The sequence below is a fragment of the Leucoraja erinacea genome, chromosome 8 (assembly GCF_028641065.1).
Source record: "Leucoraja erinacea ecotype New England chromosome 8, Leri_hhj_1, whole genome shotgun sequence".
Lineage (NCBI taxonomy): Eukaryota > Metazoa > Chordata > Chondrichthyes > Rajiformes > Rajidae > Leucoraja > Leucoraja erinaceus.
The window spans coordinates 56559522-56580219 of NC_073384.1; the positions used below are offsets into that span (position 1 = coordinate 56559522).

A 20698-nucleotide genomic window follows, 5' to 3' on the forward strand; every position below is an offset into this window, starting at 1 on the left:
AAACCACTCTTATTTAGCTGATAGCAGAGTCAATACAGGTTATTAATATTTTCTCCCTGGTCAATCCACTGGATATGCTGACAATTGAGACATTTTCTGATAAAAACTAGTAACTTTCAGTGTGGAGGTGAGTATTGAAAGAAGAAGGAAACGCAAGAATAGACACTGCATACAATTTGGAACTGGATTTGGCAAGTCGCCACTGAAACGTTGATGTCTATTTCTTCAGGCATTTGATGAATTTTCTGCGATGTTTACCAAAAGCAACATACAATCTATGGAAATAAATATTACCTAAGGGATTCTGTGAGAATAGTGTGGACATTGGTAATGTAGGAAACATCCTTCAGTAATATGTGCTCTATACTGCCTGTCAAAAAATTTACACAATGGCAAATTGTCACATTTAAATTTTTTTTTTAACCTGTGTCAAAATGTGATTTTTTGGGGGAGGAGGGGAGGGCGGGGAGAGAGGGGACGATTGCAGTGTGGGGCATATGTATCTTGGAGAACTAGAGTTAAGCTGAAAACTTAATTTGATTTCCTTTTCCATGGTGAGGCTTGATGCTAAAATATTTGTGAGATCAATATCAATACAGTGCATCACAGTGTAAGTTAAAGATGATTGTTGATTCCATATTACTCCTCTGTAGTATTCAAGCTGTTTTGTTACTGAAAGAAACTGGTTTTAGTTTCTAGCAGAAGGAAATTTCTTATGAATACTACACAACATTCCGTCTCTTGCCCTTTTTGTAAAGGCACGAAATGTAACTCTCTTTTACAGGAGCAAAAAAAATGTTGTTGAGAAAGAGTAGTTGCTCTATCATGCCAATCTCTGTCTGAATCCCGAGAGTATAATAGCTGGATTCTTCCCAGTCCCCTGCAGGAATGTAATCTCCTGTGAGCGGCCAAAAAAACACCTAGATAAACCCAAGGCCAGACGTATTCATTTTGTACATTTCAGTTTTACACTCTGTGGAGTAACTTGCTAGTGCTTGCAATGAATGGATTGTTTTGATGATAGGATGGTTTCCATTTAAAAAAAACTCATGCCAGAACAGACTCTATCAAATCCTAAAAATCAAAACAGGCCTGCTGCTGGAAATCGGAATTTATAAACAGAAAATGCTGGAAACACCCATTAGGACGAGGCAGCATCTCTGGAAAGAGAAACAGAATGAACTTTAAGTTGGAGATAGACGCAAAAAGCTGGAGTAACTCAGCGGGTCAGACAGCATCTCTGGAGAAAAGGAATAGGTGATGTTTTGGGTCGAGATGCTGTCTGGCCCGCTGAGTTACTCCAGACGTTTGTGTCTATATTTGGTTTAAACCAGCATTTGCAGTTCCTCCCAAACATTTTAAGTTGCTGGACTTTAATTGGCAACTGTATAACCAAGTATTTCCATTATGTTCCCTTCTTATTTTGAATTTTCAGTATCTGCTGTTACAATTTAGTTTTCAGCTGAAATAAAAGTTGATTGGATATTGAGTTATGGTATTTTTATGCTAGTTTCTAAAAGATCCAAACATGCGACCCCCTGTATAATATGACTGATAATCTTTTCATTTCTATCTCCAACAACAATGTGGCAACTTATTCTGTGCACAGATTAGCTAGACATTCATAATTAATTTATGCAGATATTTCTCTGACATTCATGACGCCAAGAAATAAAATGCATTTCTTCTTTATCATTTGAGGTTGATTCTGTCCGCCTCACCCTTTCCCCAACTTCACTAATTCCTCCCAACATCCTATCTATCACCCATGGTTTCACTACTTCAACACCACTCTGTTAAGGGCCTGACCCACTTTCACGAGGTAATTCACGAATTCTCCCGAGTTTTCCCCTTGATTCAAACTCGCAGAATGTTTGTACCGGATCCGTAGGCGTTCGTAGATATATTGTAGCGGCTCGTTATGCTAGCCTTTGGTACTTGTGGCATCGGGTAAATCGGGACATTTTATCCACTCCGATAAAAAACATCCACGAGTAACAAAAATGGGCGGGATGAAAGAAACTGCAACTTTTTACTCGTAAGGAGGGCATCAAAATAGTCGTGAGAATTTATAGACATACTCTCGTAGGAGTTCGTGAACATAGTCGTGGAAGGTCGTAGGAGTTCGTAGATTACCATGATCTTGATTTTTTTTTTCTTCATGTCCTTTAAACTCGGCAGAGGTTTTGAATTAAGTTGTGAAAGTGGGACAGGCCCTTTATTGTTCCTTTGGATGATATTGATCTGTACATCTTGCAAGTAAATTGTAACAAATAAAAAGTGCAACTCTTTGAGTAAAATACAGGGACACATAGTAAATATCTTTGAACAAAGTTTAATAATGCAATAAAATATTGAATGTAGGCCATTACATTTTTCTTGTATTAAAAATAGCATTGAGCTCTCTTGGCGAAACCACAGTTAGCTTTTAATAATCTGACCATATAGGTGTGGCTAAGAAAACATAAATGCATCATTTTTAACTTCAGTCTACTGTACCATATACTGCAGATTACAATTTGCTTCTGTCACTGAAGAAAAATGTGTTTATTTCCAGCTCAAGTGTTTCATTCCTGTTAAGTTACTGTGGGTCTGTTACTGTAATTTGTCTGTTGTTAGCTGGTTGTGTCAGCCATACTGACAAGGAAGATCCCAATTTCAACCTCAGGACTATGCTGAGAATTGTTTTTAATGAATTTAAGAAGGAACTGCAAATGCTGGAAAATCGAAGGTACACAAAATTGCTGGAGAAACTCAGCGGGTGCAGCAGCATCTATGGAGCAAAGCAGATAAGCAACCTTTCGGGCCGAAACCCTTCCTCAGACTGATCTCGGGGAAGGGTTTTGGCCTGAAACTTTGCCTATATCCTTCGCTCCATAGATGCTGCTGCACCCGCTGTGTTTCTCCAGCATTTTTGTGTACCTGAGGATTGTTGAATTGTGCAATGGAGGAATCGGCTAGCTTCTGCATTAATGGTTTGGCGTTGGGTTCCAGTCATGGTGGAGGTCCTCCTTCTCATCCCCATCACAATCTCATCCGGTTCCATTGTCTGGATTAAAATTGGTATTGTGAACCAACAATCCCCCTCCCCCCCCCCCCCCCCCCCCCCCCCACACACATCTGGTGATTGGACATTGTCAGCATTAGGCAAGAGGCTGGAGTCTTTTACAAACTCTTGGACTGCACCTGCAAAAATCCTTGGAAGACGTCGGGCCTCGGACAGTAATGTCACTGGAAATGGAGGAGTGGGAGGATAATCATTGGTGTGGGAGAGTGAGGAGAGAGGGGCTGGTTTTCTTACCATTAGACCATGACCTCATCGTTTTAAAATTGTGATACCCGGAGTGCAATTAAAAGAATTAATGCACAGCATCTTCACTTCAAGAATAAGCAAGAAGAGGAACATAGTCTTCATTGGATGAGGTTCACCTCAAGAATGAGGTAGCCATGCCATTTCAATTTCTCCCTGTAGTGTAAATGAACATCAAGGTTTCAAGGTCAGTTTATTGTCACATGTACCAATGAAGGTAGAGTGAAATTTGAGTTACCGTACAGTCATACTAAGGGAAAAGCTACAAGACACACAACCACATTCCTCACTTTGATGGAAGGCAATAAAGTTCAATCTTCTTCCGCTAGTTCTCCCCGTAGTCGGGGCAGTCAAACCATCTGCAGTCAGTGTGCGATCAAAGACCCCACAGCCGACGATCGAAGCCCCCGTCGGGGTGATCGAAACTCCCACGTCGGGGCGATTGGAATGCTCTCCGCGGCATGGAGCTCCCGAGTTGGTCTCATACCAGAGACCGCGGGCTCCACGATGTTAAAGTCTACAGGCCCCTCGGTTGGAGCGTTGATCCCATGCAAAAGGATTGCAAGCTCCACAATGTTAGAGTCCTGCAGACTCCCACAGCTTGAAGCGCCCATCGGTCTCCAGGAAAGGCCGCCAACTCCATGATGTTTGGCCGCAGTGGGGATGGTGATACTATATGGATAAAATTGCATCTCCGCTGAGGTAAGAGATTGAAAAAAAGTCGTCGTCCCCCCCATGCCCCACATAAGACAAACCAAGGAAATACATAAAACATACTATTTAACACGTACTAAAAATAACAAAAAGAAGAAAGGACAGACAGACTGTTGGTGAGGCAGGTACTGCTGGTGGTGCCACCCGGTGATGAGCAAGATAGGCTTAACGTTAAAGTTAAATTGGAGAAGCAGGCATTGGGGGAAGATTTGATAGATTTATAAAAAATTATGGGTGGTTTAAATAAGGTAGATAATGAAGAGTTGTTCGCAGTTGCTGGTGGTAACAGGATATAGTGTGCAGATTTTATATTTTGATCAGGAAAAGAAGTAGGGTATGGATGACGATGACTTGGACCATAGAGATGATCAATGATCATTAACTAGGCACTTGGGAGCCGATAGGGATTGAGAGGGGAATGGGATTGACTGGGTTTTTTGTCAACAGGATAAGAGGATGGACTTGACAGATTAAACACAAGAACGCACTTGAAGAAAAAGAAGTAGAAATAGGTCACCCGGCCCCTTTAGAAGAATGAGGTGGGACCTCATTGAAACATACAGAATAGTGAAGGGCTTAATTCTACACCTATTTCTTATGACCTTAAGTCTCCTCTGCCTTTCAATACAGCTAATTGTCCAAGGCTCCTATTCATCTTCTGCGTTGGTTCCACAAAGCCCTCAAATACCTGATTTTTTTTAATTTTTTTTTAAGTCTGCCTCCTGTTTAACTACTTCCAATGAACAAGCTTCTACAATCCACTGGGAATTTTTTTAAAAGATTCACCACCCTCTGTGAGAAGAAATTCCAAAGCACTGCGGTTTTAAATCATTGGCCCCTTATCTTATACATTTGTTACTATGTGTGGAAACATCTCAATGTCTATCTTGTTAAGCCTTCTCAGGGTCTTAAGTTGCTATAAAATCACCCTAAAACTTCTAAAACACTAAAGAAAGCAGAGCTTGTATTTTTCATTATCTTTGATAGGACCGTGAATGCCAGACATTAGCCCAGTGAATATTTTCTGGACCACCTCCAATTCATTATGTTATTTTGTAAATAAGGGAACCAAAAATACACACATTACACCGAGTTGTAACAGTTCACTGGCGTAGCAGTAGAGTTTCAGCTCCAGAGACCTGGGTTCGATCCTCGCTACGGGTACAACCTGCATGGAGTTTGCAATATCTCACTGTCACTACAATGGTTTTTTCCAGGTGCTCCAGTTTCCTCACACATCCCAAAGGCATGCAGGTTTGCAGGTTAATTGGTTTGAGTAAATTGTCCCTCTTGTGTAGGATAGAACTACTATGGGTGGTCGTTGGTCGGTGCAGAATTGGTGGTCCTGAGCCGGTTTCCACGCTGTATCTTTAAACTAAACTAAACCCCAACACAACAGGCATTCTGAAAACTGAACTAAAGTTATTTATTTCTAAACTCCAGCCTTGTAGCATTAAAGGCCAATATCTATTTGCTGTGTTTCATGATTAAGAATTCCTCACTACAGTCTTCCTTTTGATTCTATTGTCAAAGTGCATGGCCTCACATTTTCTTACATTAAACTCCACTTGCCTAGTCTTTACCCATTCTTTCAACCTATTTATTTGCCATGTTGCATTGGACAAGTAGATTCATTGCACCATTGGATTGGATTCAATTCATTGTCATTATCTCATAAGACACAACAAAATGGATTTTCCTTACAGTCAAGTGACATTAAATAAATAATAAATAAAACATTTTTTTTTTTTTAAAGCATACCCTTCCACTTACGTTTGTGTCATCAAGCAACCAGGATACTTGCACTCTACCCCTCCTCCAAGTTATTGCCGCAGATAGCATACAATTGATAGACATTTTTTAATTTAATTTTGAAAAAGACCCATTTGTTCAAACACTGTCCTCTATAAGCAAGGCATTCCACATGGGCACGTATCCTCCAATATGGCCCGTCAGTCCCATTTATAGTTTTCAATATTTTGTCCCTCATCTTGAGGACTGGTGTAAGTACCATTTTAAAATAGAGATGTCTAGGATGTTCATCAGTGTCACCCACTGTGAAAACGACTGCAAAGTAGCTGCCAATTCTTTGTCTTCCCATATTAAATCCCCTATTTCACTCTCCAAGGTTCCACACAGACCCTACCTATGCTCTCCCTTCATATATTTCAACATAAGCCTTTGCGAGTTTAATCTGGTATTTCCTGTCAGTTTGCTCACGTAATGAATTTTCTCCCTAGTCATTAATTTTCCTGCTAATTGGCTCCTCCTTAGAAATAATGACTCCATCAAAAGATTGCAGATCAGCATCAACATTTGCAGATGCCCCATTTAAAACAGGAGTGCCTGCATAGGTTTACTTGTAATGATGGTTCTGAATGTGGATCCTGAGTTCAAATGCTATTTTGGCATAGACCTTGCAATAAAAGTGCCTTTAAATGCCACGCTGCTGTTCCTGATCCTGCTTTCAACACGTTTTAAGGTTGTGTATTTACCATACTTTTGCATTCCGCCATACCTTTGCGTTCCACATGGTGCAGTGCAATAGACACAAGTCGCAACGTGCAAGTCGTCCTGCTCTCCTGAAAAGATGTAAACAACATGTCTGAAATGTTATTAATTAATCATTTGAAAGTTATGCTCCTCCATGGCAGAGATTGTACAGGTTCTTTCAGGGCACACAACCTATCATCAACACATTCCTGTCTGACGTTGGCCTCCCCCCGTTAATCTAATGAACAACCTGTCATTTTAATATTTCAGTTCTTCTTTGAACTTATGCCAAAATCTTTTTATTATTTATGGTTTAAAGAAAGCTGGATAGATCAAATTTGATCTATTCCACTTGTATGTTTATCCCTTGAAGAACTCGGGGGAAGGGAGGGTAGCACAATGTTTGTGGGTGTTTATAGCTGCCTAGGATGTAACTATAGTGACACTGTCTGCATGATATCCTCTATAATGATGCAGTGTGTCAGCAGTTTCAAAATCCAAATGTTACACAACTCTTTCCTAGGTAGATCTATAGCAACTGGCACCTTTTGTATCAAAATATTGCCTTATATTGAATTTTTGAAACGATTTTCTTTGAAATTCATCCCGTTTGATATCCTGACTCACCTGGGTACCTCACCCAAATGATCATTCGGAATGTGCATGCTAAGCCAATATGATTAGCAATCCATGGCAGTGGCAGTGAGTATTAAAAGGTGGGGAATGCATTGCACGTAGGTGGACCATTGGATAGTCACTGAGGCAGTGCAGAAACCCAGGTGGGGTATTTATTTCCACAGACCTTTGCCTTGAAATTCAATTGAGTGGCACTGTTTTGAAAAGAAACATGTGCAGACCATTTCAATGGTGTTTCATGTCACTCCCAGACATGTAACTGGACAAACGCAGGCATGGACCATTTCTGCAAAACTAAATCGGTTTCTGTCAAGCAAGCATCAAATGACATAATTTTCCAGGCAACACTGAGTTTTGCAGGAAATGTCATTTCACATTGTCAATGGAGCAGCCAAATTTGATCATTCCTTGGCCAGTTTTCACACCTTCACACTTCCTTGCACAGGCAGCATCTCTGGAGAGAAGGAATGGGTGACGTTTTGTGTTCACGTAAATACACGGGAGGGAGACTGTCTGTCCCTCCCCTCTGATGTCAGTCTGAAGAAGGGTCTCGACCCGAAACATCGCCCATTCCTTCTCTCCAGAGATGCTGCCTGTCCTGCTGAGTTACTCCATCAATTTGTGTCTATCTTTGGGTTAAACCAGCATCTGCAGTTCCTTCATGCACATTGATCATTCCTTGGGCAGACATGTTTATAAAAGGCTGGGCTCCACTAGTAGTCTTATTACTTCTGTCCTTTGGGGTAGACCAGTTTATGTAGTTACTTGTGTCCCCCTCTCTCCCCAAATCATCCCTGGCTGTGACCTTCCGATTCCCATAATGGAGAACACTGCCAGAGGCACTGAACCAAACTCCCTTCTCTCCCGCCCCCTCTGTCCCAGACCCAATACACCTTCTGACTGCTGCCACTTGCTTCCCCTTTGGGCACAGCTTTGGAAGATGGTACATTTAACTTTTACATTTGACTGCAACGCATGAAGAAAAATTTGTATAGGCAATTCAGCTGCAACTGACGTTTGCAGCTGTCCATTATGGCTTTTGGCACATTACACAAAGGCACCATTCGCATTTGTGCCAGCACGCAACATTCTAGGCAAGAGTTTTCAGCTCCATTGTAGTACCTTTACTATTGCCCCAACTCAATGCCGGCATAGAATTGAATTTAGGACTTTCTAAGTTAACGTGCTTCAACAGCTTGCTGATTAATACCAATGCCACAATACATTATTTGTATGCAGTAGCATTGCGATAAAGGTTCCCTTGATTATATATTGTTGAAGTATAAACAAATTTAGTTTTAAGAAAGGTCTCAACCTGAAACGTCACCCATTCCTTCTCTCCAGAGATGCTGCCTGTCCTGCTGAGTTGCTCCTTTGTGTCTATCATCAAATTTAGTTTAGTTTAGTTTAGTTTAGTTTAGAGGTACAATGCGGAATCAGGCCCTTCGCTGGCCAATGAACCCCGTAGACTAACACTATCTTACAGGCACAATTTACAATTATACCAAGCCAATTAATGGAAAAACCTCTATGTGTTTGGAGTGTGGGAGGAAACCGGAGATCCCAGAAAAAATCCATGCAGGTCACAGGGAAAAAAAATACAGACTCCATATAGACGATCTTGTAGTCAGGATTTAACCCGTGTCTCTGATGCTGTAGGCAGCAACTCTACCGCTGCGCCACCTTGCGGTTCACGATAATGGGATATTTGAACATTGAATATGAATTTCATGAGTGGCATTTCATAAATGTATTTCAGTGGCAATATCATTTATGTAGTTTGCTGCCTTCACACTTCAGGTAGTGCACTTCAAAATGAGCATGATAACCTGGCTGTTCCCTGAAGGCAGGATCCACGCTTTTACAAGCAGTTGCAGAGTGATGCTTACTTGGGGCCTTCCTTAGAAAGGATACATGAACACTGGCTTTATAGGTTATTAAGTTAAACATTACCATAATGTGGCATTTAACGTTGTAGCCTTATTGACATCACTGCAAACACTTTCAGTAGCCAAAGTTGAATTATGCTGATAGAATGTCCAAATTGCTGAGCACTGCAAATCGTGAGGCGAGTTGTGTGCTTGTTGATTTTAAAACCAAACATGGAGAGGAAGAACTAAGGGATGTGTAAAAGACTCTACTAAATGCATGTAGAAGATGATAACATTCATGTGATTGGGGGGGGGGAGGGGGGGGGGGGGGGGGGGGGGGGGGGGGGGGGGGGGGGGGGGGGGGGGGGGGGGGGGGGGGGGGGGGGGGGGGGGGTGGACAACAACAGAGAAAGATGCACAAATATGAGCTGGCATTGAGGTTTTAGATGGCATTGTTTTGTTAAACTGGCAGCTAAAAGATGACAATGTACAGACGGAGAGTTTAGGAAAAGAATGTTAAATGTGATTTTTACTGAAAGTTATAATATTTCAAACATGGAAAGGAGTTTACAGACCAGCATATAGTGTAAAATATCTGTAAATATTGTAAATATGTGTTTGGATAAATGTGAGGGTTTTGCATTCTGCTTTGAGAGAAGCTGAAAATTGGCGTTGATTGCAGAGTTAAGAAATAACTGGGAGAATGATCCAACAAGAAGGAGAAATTAAGCTCTAGAGGAATTGGTGGTAATGAGTGAGGGAAGAAGGTTGTGTTGAATGGTGATGCAGGGTAGGTAGGGAAAGCTTGGGAATTTTCAGCAGGATGAGTATTGACTACAGAAGATTTTACTCGGAAGATAGACACAAAATGCTGGAGTAACTCAGCGAGACGGGCAGTATCTCTGGAGAGAAGGAATGGGTGACGTTTCGGGTCGAGACCCTTCGTCAGACTAATGTCGGGAGTGGGAGGTACATAGATAAGGAAGTGTATATATAAGGAAGTGTAAGGTTTGAAAACAGGACAAAGGGAATGCAGATCTAGGAAAATGTAGAATAAATCATTGTAGAATAGATTCTCCAGATTGAGCTGATAGTTTCTCACTGTCCGTGATCTCTTACAACAAGGCCCATGCAGTCATGAGGAACAGCACCTCTTTTCTCATCTAGTCATGTTGCAGTCTTTCAGATTTAACATTGAATTCTCCACCTTTGGGTCACTACCTCTTTCTGTCTATATCGGTCTATATCGGACTGGTCACTTCCGGCAGAATATCAGCAGGATGTCTTAGCATTAAGAAGAAACATTAAGAAGTTATTTATAAATATCACCAAATATAATTAGCATTGCCGCAAAACATGCAGCATGTTATTAAGTGAACACAAAATTTCCGATGACTCACTTATCCTCGGCTGGTTGAGTTTTTACCAAGTTGTTTGTGTCAGACTGCCAAACTCTTCTAATTATCTAGTTTTCCACGGAGAAAAAGATGCTATTTCCTGGAGGCATCACTTTTTAAAGCATATCCTAGAACCATGAGAGCAATGCTGCTAACTTTTCAATTTAGTTCATTGTCACGTGTACCGAGGTACAATGAAAAGCTTTTGTTGTGTGCTAACCAGTTAGCAGAAAGACAACACATGATTCCAATTGATATATTTACAGTGTATAAATATATGATAGAGGGCCTGTCCCACGAGCATGCGACTCCATGCGGCAAGCGCGACCTAAAGGGCCGGTCCCACCAGCATGCGTCTGCATGCGGCAAGCGTGACCTAACGGGGTCGCCTGAGCCGTACGGGATCGCGGGGCTAGTCCCACTTCGATCGCCGAAGCCGTATGGAGTTGTGCAGAGCTGGTCCCGACATCGCGCGGGGCTCCGAAAACCTGACCGTGTTTAAAAATTCCGCGTGGCAACGGCCTGCCGGCCCGCAGCCGCCTTAACACCATACGCACCGCCTCGACGGGCATACGCAGCCGCCTCGACGCCGTGTCACTCACTCGACCTCCGCGCGGCTCCCGCTTCTGATTTGGTCGCGCTTGCCACAAGCAGGTGCATGCTGGTGGGACCGGCCCTTTAGGTCGCGCTTGCCGCATGCAGGTCGCATGCTCGTGGGACAGGCCCTTAAGGGAATAACATTTAGTACAAGTAAAACCAGCAAAGTCTGATCAAGGATAGTCTGAGGGTCACCAAAGAGGTAGATAGTTGTGCAGCACTGCTCACTGGTTGTGGTGGGATGAGTCAGTTGCCTGATAACAGCTGGGAAGAAACTGTTTGAACTTCGTGTGAAGAAAATTGTTTGGAAAGCCTGCGGAGGTGGCAACAGGAAATAGGTGGGAAGAGCTGGCAGCCATCAAATGAGCAATGCAACAAAAGTTAAGTGTGCACACAAAGTTGAATCAGGACTGGGGAGTAAAATTAGGGGAGAGGGAGATGGTGCAGAGTTTGGAGACCCACCAAACCCCCAAGTGATGACCCTGTCGACAGATTGGCCAATCTGCTTACTAAAGGGCCAGGCCTGGAACTTCTATTTGGGAAAAAAAACAAATTAGTGTGAATTATTTGGTGGATACAGTTCTGTCTCTGAAATTGTTTGCAAAAGATTACATTGTCCCATTGAGTTATTTTGAGGTAGAATGCAAATAGGCATTAAAGAGTCAATAATTTCAAATAAACCGTCTGTTGCAGTAGTTAAATGATACTTTTTTCTATGTTAAACCTGCACCCCAACCCAAGCCCCCGCACTAAAGATGTCTTCTTTGCATTTTGCTATATTGACCATATGAACTGAATTTACCATCAAAATATTACAGATATGAAAAGCTGGTTGAAAGGCCAGTTGCTACAATTTGGGTGGGTGTCCTCTGCAGAAGTATTTCGAGGTCAAGAGTGACACATTCCCACTTCATAGGACCTGATGTGACCGGGGGATGTGATGGCTATGGGTTATGTGTAGACTACCAATGTGCTGTCTAATGGGGTAGGTGGGAGTGTTGTCCTTGAATTGAATCCAATTCTAGGCCAAATATATCAAGATACGGTTCAGTAACAAAAGTTGTTCTAAGGTATGTGAAAACGCAGAAGGATATGAAAAGAAAGCCACAAGATTGTACTAGTATCTTTGAAATTTGTTTTAACAGCTCAACACAAGATTGTACTAGCATCTTTGAAATTTGTTGTTAAGCTCATCAAAATAACTGATGAGTTGTACGTCAGTTTTGTGAATTGTACATTCCTCAATGTAATCAGTTTGTGTTTTAGTGTTGCCTATGTTTGAATAATGTGCCCCATGAGGTAAAATCTCCTTTTGGAACATGGGTTGGGAATCATTCCATGCAATCAACAATTAAAAGACGTTTGGACAGGACATTTATAGAAAAGGTTTAGGGGGATATGGATCAAATACAAGTAAATGGGACGCTTTGATGGGGCATCTTGGACCAACAGGCCGCCTTCTTGCTTTTGAGTCAGCTGATGTCCGCAGCAGGGTGATGCCATCCGGTTCGACATCCATAGGTGCCCACCCTAAAAATGGCGCATGCTCCGGGTTGCAACCAAGCAGCGGCACTGCTGCTCTGTTGTTATTGTTCACCTGACTGAGGTCAGTTGACAGGGCTCACCACAGGGAGGTCGACAACATGAGCCCCACCAACAGGCATGTGCTGTATTGATGCTATGACTCTATATCAGAGAACAAAGGGAACCTTGAATGGAATATATTCTTAAATCAGAAATGACAAAAATCTTCGTTGTTTTTCCAGCAGCAAAATCCCCTCCCGATGTTAAAAAAGACCATAAAGCACCTTTATTCCTAGTTTGTGTATATTTGGAACCACCCAGGGATACTATATACATATTTTAAAATGTCTCTCTGTTTCTTCCACCAGACACACTATTTTGGACTTTGGTTTCTCAGTAAAACTCAGCAAGGACGATGGGTGGAGCTAGAAAAGGCCCTGAAGAAACAACTGGACAAATTTGCCAATGAGCCCCTCCTTTTCTTTGGAGTGATGTTCTACGTACCCAGTGTGTCAAGACTACAGCAAGAAGTCACAAGGTACAGAAAGCCAAAAAGTATTTGTATTTACTGCCTTTTAGATGTGTTCAGGAAGATAATTCTAACCAAGCCTCTCATGAGAAAAGATACACAATTCCCAGGACACCCATAAATCTTGGCAATCAATAATCAACTTCGCTGGGATGCAGGTTTTTTTGCTGAATTGTCAACATTTCTTTCTCTTGCTTTTTGGGTTCTCAGCCATTTGTTGTTAATAGAGGGATGCCTCGACCTCTTCAATATTGCTGATACGTATAGATAATTGGATAAGGTAAAATAGATACTGTACAGCAAAGGCATTGGACAAAGTGAAATATAAAGGCACATGGTTTTAGCTGGCTGTTGAAACTGAGGCAATAAATTGGTACACTGGGAAGGTTCGTTTCCAGTGTTGGTATCTATGTTTGTGACAAATCAGCACATTCACAAAAATTCGGTTGTTGTCAATTCTTGTGCTACAACACTGCGGTATTTAGTGCTAATGTCCCATGCAACAAAAAAATCACAGAATTGGCCATAAAATCTTGTTTGAAAATAGCATAAAATTATGTTCTCCACTGCAGGCTCCATTGAAATGTTCTCCACTGCAGGCTCCATTAGATAACATTGAAACTGGATTATTTAAAGTATCATCATCATCAGCAGCAGCAAAGTGTTCCTTTAAATAACTCGGATATAGTGATGAGTCATGCTATGCTCCTGCTTCTGCTGAGATTGTCCCACCACTCTTACGAAGTGGAGCATCTTTCTCCCAACATATTGATCCCAGCAGAATTGTAAATCGATCATGGGATAGCTCCTGCCTAATGTTCTGTCTGGATTGGTTTTATCGTAAAATGTTCTGCACTGCAGGCTCCATTGGATAACATTGAAACTGGATCATTTAAGCTGAGTGGTTATGTTGTTAATTTCAAGGCTGCAGACTGAAATCTCAATAGATTGTTGTGCACAATTTATTTCCTACTACTTCTGTGTCATGCCATTTCAACAATTTGTTCAAAGCCTGTATTTTGCCAATTTAATATAAAAGAAAACTGATGATCTAATATTCTCAGTCTAAAAAAGGGTTTCGGCCCGAAACGTTGCCTATTTCCTTCGCTCCATAGATGCTGCCGCACCCGCTGAGTTTCTCCAGCACTTTTGTCTACCTTCGATTTTCCAGCAACTGCAGATCTAATATTCTATTGTTCAAAAATCCCAATGGATCTGCACCTGGCTCATCGGTTGCTCATTTCCATGCAGCTTCTTAAACACCACGTCCCCTTTCCCATGCTCCTTTAATCCCTCTATGGCCCTGGTGTGGGATTCCCTTTGACATCACTGGGACACTGCTTCCCATGCTTCCTTTCAGCTCATCGAGGCCACGTTCTCGTGCACGCTTTAAACCGACATGGACTCTGATCCTAGCTGCCTTTAACCCACTCTGGGATCCTATTTCTTGTGCTACCTTTAAACTCACTGGGAGTACAGTTCCCACACTCCCTTTCAAATCTTCCGGGCTCCTTTTCCGTGCACCCACTGGGGTTCTATTCACAGGCTGCCTTTAACCTTACCAGGGCCCAGTTTCATGCTCTCACTTCAACCCACTGGGCCTGGTTCCAAGGCTGCCTTTGAACTCGCTGGAGCTCAGGTTCTTGCCCTCCCTTTAAACTTGCCTAGTTTACTGGAGAAATATGTATATTGCTGTACTGCCCAGAAAAGTTGCCAATATAGTTTCCCAATGTAGGAAGCACGCAGTATTATCAGACTTTTAAAGACCCTTAAAAGAAAACATTTAAAAATTACTTTAGATTAGAAAATGTAAGACGGAAAGCGGAATAATAAAGATTTTTTTTAAATATGTTCCTTAAATGCGGAGCAAAGTATTTAGTTTCTGATTTTATTTACATGCCTATGTATGCATGTAGCATTTTAAAAACTATTGGAAGTAATCATAAAGTCTGCGTCAATTCCAATGCGTTCTGTAGATCCAATGAGATCCAAATAGAATTACATAGAACAGGCAACCCCTGCATTTTGGTTGAAATTTGCCCTAACAGAATTCACAAATCACAACCTGAATGAAATATGGAATTTTACTTCGGAGTCACGTGAGTGATTCCGTGAAGATCCCAGCCCAGTGCGCATGTGCGGCATTATCGCACAGCTGTGCAACGCGGCCAGCGGGAGTCGGCAGCTCCCGCATCCAAGGACGTGAGGTAAGTACTTACCTTAATCGGGCCTTGTGGTTTTTTGCTCCAGGGGGAGCAAAACAGCAGAGGAAGCGGCCCCCGTTCGACTCCAGCGAAGGAGCCGACAGTGGAGGGGGATAGGCGCTAACGGGACCGCACAGGCTGCGGACCGCTGCAGGGAGCTGCGCTATGCCGGTCCGCTGAACAGCTGTTTGGTGACCAGCAGCGGACCGGCGGGAAGTTTAAAAACCCGACCGGCAGCCCTGCAGACTCCTAACAAGGAGAATCGCCGCCCGGGAACCGCTACAATGCCGCCTGAAAAACGGCAGGCAGCCTCTAACTACAGGTAAGACAAAAACCTTACCAATTTAACAGGTTCTACAGGAGCCAACTTCCTCCAAAACTGGAACAGGCTGGAGACAGCAAAAATAAGTATGTCTGTCTCCCCAAGCCAGAGGAGGTCATGGAGTTCAAAACCTCCAGGAAAAAAGGGGCACTGGCTGAATGCCAAGGGAGCTGACACTCCTACCCCAGTGCTATTGCACTAGCCATCTCCCTTGTCGAGGGATTGATGCAACAGCGGAGTTTGAGCTATGCCTCCTCCAATTTATAGCACACCCTTTTGCTCCCTCTTTTGAGGCTAGCTAAGGAGGCCAGGGCTGGGCTGGCTTAAACGCTGGGCAGGCGGACGAGAACAGCAGTATGCCAGGGGAGCAGGATCAGGAAGAGCTACTGGGTGTCGTGGGCCACTACATGGCTCCTCCATGCGACCATCTTCCCAACAAAGCCTTGCAGGAGCAGGCCTTTTTAGAGGCAAATCCGCAGGCAGCTGGGTCAGCAGACTCGCAGACAAGAGCTAAAAGCAGCGAATTCTGAAGCTCCTAACAGAAGGGTCAAGATGTTACCGCCTTTGCTCGTTTTTCCACGGATCATACTCACCTGGCAGGCGAGACGCCATGATCACCAAGGTGGTTCTCCCAGGATGAGACTATCCCGTTGCACTACCAGGGTGCTGACGCCTAAGATGTTCCCAAATTTGGGATACTCGACTGAACAATGGTGCATATAAGACCTGCCCGCAACCCCAAATATACGGGGCTATGCAAACCGCTGCTGCGGGAAGAGAGGCAGCTAAACCTGTGCGCCTCATGAGGGCAGGCCATGGAACGAGCAGGACATCGCATCCAACACCCAGCTGGCAGCACCCCTCGGCATCCACCAGCAATATCAAACAAGGACTGGTGAAAGCCTGGCGACCGCTTCACATTACCCCCAAAGTTCTTTTTAGACAGGGGCCCAGAGCGGAGCCGTGGGAAAATGCGCCGCCCCACCGACAGCACCAGCATACCAGCAAACTAGGCCTTCATGAAAAAACAATAAACATGGAGGTAGGTAGTCTGGTTCCTCCCAGTTTACACTAAATAAGGGTGTTCTACTAACTGCGGGGGGGGGGGGGGGGCATTTACACTTGTTGATAAAGCATGGGATGCTGTCACAAATAACTAAAATATACTCAACAGTATTAGTGGATAAAAACGAATTCAAATTGGGCATATTACCGCCAGTTCAGCAATGCGCCCAAAGGGCATTTTCTCCCTCTAAGAAAGAGAAGTGAGAAGGTCAAGCTGAACTAGAAAGGCTCATTACTAAACGGATCATGGGAGTAAACATGAACCATTGGAATTTGTATCGAATATATTCACCAAAACTACAAAAGATGGTGAATGTAGCATCATCATTGATCTAATATCACTAAATAAATCTGTTGAGTATATACACTTTAAGATGGAGACGGGTTTTTGTCACTGCCAGACATCTGATCTCCAAAGGATACCTATGGGGAGCATTGATATGGAAGATGCTAACTATCTTATACCCATACACTAGGATCATTATAGATACCTAAAAAATTTTACCTGGATAATGGATATCCCGGTTAGGGCAACTATGGGAGTATAGAGCATTCCCAATGGGTTAACCTCAGCCCTAAACTATTATAAATATTAAAAATGGCCATGAAAATATTAAGAAAACAAGCATAATCATGGCATATATTGGATGATATCCTCATATTAGGGGAAACAAAGGAATTAGCTGTGGCAGCAGTTCTAGCTACGAAACAGCTCCCTAAAGCTCTGAGGTTTATCCCACGCCCAGATAAACCAGAATTGAAGCGTTAACTACCATGGATTATCTGGGCTTCAATAATAATTCCGTCCATATGACTGTTACTTTGCCAAGGTACTTGGGTCACTATAATCAAATCATGAATGTACCCACTGAAGCTATATCACAATTACGGTGGTGGGCAGACATATATTTGGCATAGTTTTCAGCCCTATTATCATCACCAATCCCAACTTGGTTATTAAAAACCGATGCCAGTACTTTAGGCTGGGGAGCAACTAAACTCCATATCCAGCACAGGTAACAGATGGACCAATTCACAAACATCGTTACTACACATACCGGGCATCAACTACTTGGGATTGGTGATCGCCTATTGGGCTAAAAAGCATATGCATTTCAAATGCAGCACGTACATATGTGGTTACGGATTGATAATACTATGGTGGTGGCTTATATCAACCATATGGGGAGCATAATAATCATTATTGTGCAACAAATTGGTCAAACAAATCTGGCAATGGTGTGTCAAAAGACATTTTAACTATCAGCTGCCTATGTCCTAGGAAGCTAGAACACAGTGGGAGACACCATGTCACGGGGTAAAATTTATGATTACATTGAATAGATGTCAAACCCAAAATATCTGCTAAAGGTATTAAGCAGTTTGAAAGCCAGATATCAATTTGGTTGCACAAGACGGAATTACCAGTAACCCATGTATGTGACTTAGGAACCAGATTAGAGGCAGCAGCGATAGATGCCTACACGCTGGAAGGGGGAATTTCTGCTTTGCCTTCCTCCCTTCTGCCTCATCAGACGGGCACTTCGCAATACAGATGGGATCTGTCTCCGAGATATTGAACGTGCCCGACCGGCCTACACAGCCATGGTTCCCAGTTCATCACAACACGGTGGGCGAGTCACCTATGGATTTCCCTAGTGGACCATGGTTGCTGACTCAACCCAGTATCAGGCACAAGCCACCCATGCCAGAAAAACATCAAACTCCTGGGTGCAGGTTTTGAATAGACCTTACCAGGGACTGGGATTATCCAAAGGAACCATTACCACCATGTCGGCATCCCTGCGAACAGTCACCAAAAGCTAACATGGGTAAAATACTGCCACGACGCAGGGACAACAAACTATTCAACCACTGACGTATTGGAGTTCCTGGAACATCTACACCATGACTAAAAGGTGAGTTACAGTGCCGTAAATACAGCATGGAGCGCCTTATCTGCTTATCTAAAACAGCATGACAGCAGAGCATGGGATCCCATCTACTGAAGGTAAACTTATGAAGGGCAACTATAATAATAAGCCCCAAAAACCCAGGTATACCCATGTATGGGATATTGGTGTGATATTGACATATCTCAGAGAATGGCACCAGCCAGATCCCTCAGCTTGCTCAATCTATGTTAAAAACGCTCATGCTTATGGCTCTCGTACACGCTCACAGAGTCCAGTCACTCCATAAAACTAGACTGGATAACATGGTGATTACCCCAGACGCATCACGTTCATATTCTAGGTCTGGTAAAATCTAACTCGCAGGTATATGGGACTAGGCGAGATTATGAGTTCGGCACGGACTAGTAGGGTCGAGATCGCCTGTGTTTTCCGTGCTGTAATCGTTGTATGGCTATATGGACCAGGAACGCCCAATTCACTGGTGGGATTCCGGGCCTACCCACCAGAGTCCAGGTTGAGTGTGGTTACCCATCTACTACAATATATAGACACAACCCACAATCTTAGAGGGAGAGGAAAGCCTATGGGTCAACCACAGAAACCCCAAGACGGGGTACGAGCCAAACCACTCCAAGGTGGCTCAAACAGGTACTGAAAGCTGCCGGAATAGATAATAATACATTTTAATCCCATTCCACTAGGGCAGCATTGATATCAGCGGCTGAACGAATGGACATCCCGGTTGACCACATTCTCAATACGGCAGAATGGTCAAGGGAACGACGTTCAGAACATTTTTATTATAAACCGTTGATAAACCTGATTTAATTGCAGAAAGAATATTACAAACTGCAATATTAATTTAAGCTCAGGGGAGCTTTTTATGTTGTTATTGTTAACAAATACCTTTCTGTTTCTTGTGAAAGCAGATCCACTGGTTGATTACGATAACACTTCCTCCCTCAAAAACTTCGGCAGTGAGTGAAATAAAAAACTGTTACACGGTTTGAAATCACAGACCTTTGAAGTCTTCACGGAATCACTCACGTGACTCCGAAGTAAAATAGTAAGATTAAACGAGTACTTACCAGTATGAAGTTTGATCTGTATTTTATGAGGAGTTACGGTGAGGTATTACGTGCCCTCCGCTCCCACCCTCAATATATAGATCAAACTAATAAACTGATGTCTCATGATCTTTACTATCTTACTTCAAATATTGTGTCTATCCTGTGATTTCACACCGCTGCTTCGAAGTATGCCGCACATGCGCACTGGGCTGGGATCTTCACGTAATACCTCACCGTAACTCCTCATAAAATACAGATCAAACTTCATACTGGTAAGTACTCGTTTAATCTTACTATTAAATTCTCTCTCATGGAATTTGAGTAAAAATGTGGCAAATAAATAAATGCAAAAAATATATTTTTGGATCTACATAAAGCATTGAAATATTTTTTTCAACTCTTATTTCTTGACGCATGTGCTGATGACACAGCTTTGCATTAATGAAATTTGCGAAATAGAGCATTGTCTATGAATACAACCTTGCCCCCTTTCACTCAGCTAGGTGGTAAGATGAAGAAATTCTCTTAAGTTCCTTATTGTTGTATTTGTTCTTGCCTTCTATTTATGTTCTTTGATTTTGGATTTCTCTAAATCCTTTACTAATTTTAAAGACCTATTAAGTCACCTCTCAGCTTGTTGTCTGGAGAAAAGAGTGCCATTATTAGTGCAGGAGAATGATGGGTGATCTTATTGAGATGTATAAAATCATGAGAGGAATAGATCAGGTAGATGCAAAGAGTCACTTGCTCAAGAGTAGGGAAATCGAGGACCAGAGGACAAAGGTTTAAGGTAAAGGGGAAAAGATTTAATAGGAACCTGAGGGGTGACTTTTCCACACAAAGGATGGTGGGGGTATAGAACAAACTGCCAGAGGAGGTTGTTGAGGCCTGGGCTATCCCAACATTTAAGAAACAGTCAGACAGGTACATGGGTATCTGAAGAAGGGTCTCGACCCGAAACGTCACCCATTCCGTCTCTCCAGAGATGCTACCTGCCCCTCTGAGTTACTCCAGCATTTTGTGTCTATCTTCGGTTTAAACCAGCATCTG

The 20698-nt window shown here is 42.8% G+C and overlaps 1 protein-coding gene across 2 annotated transcripts in view; it reads left to right on the forward strand.

Moving 5' to 3' along the window:
• Nucleotides 1-20698, forward strand: part of LOC129699727 (tyrosine-protein phosphatase non-receptor type 14-like) — a 183488-nt gene that overhangs the window by 75356 nt on the left and 87434 nt on the right. For both annotated transcript variants that reach the window (XM_055639749.1, XM_055639751.1), the window contains one exon: nucleotides 12911-13080. In XM_055639749.1, coding sequence (XP_055495724.1) covers nucleotides 12911-13080 — 170 coding nt within the window. The remainder of the gene's footprint in view (nucleotides 1-12910; nucleotides 13081-20698) is intronic.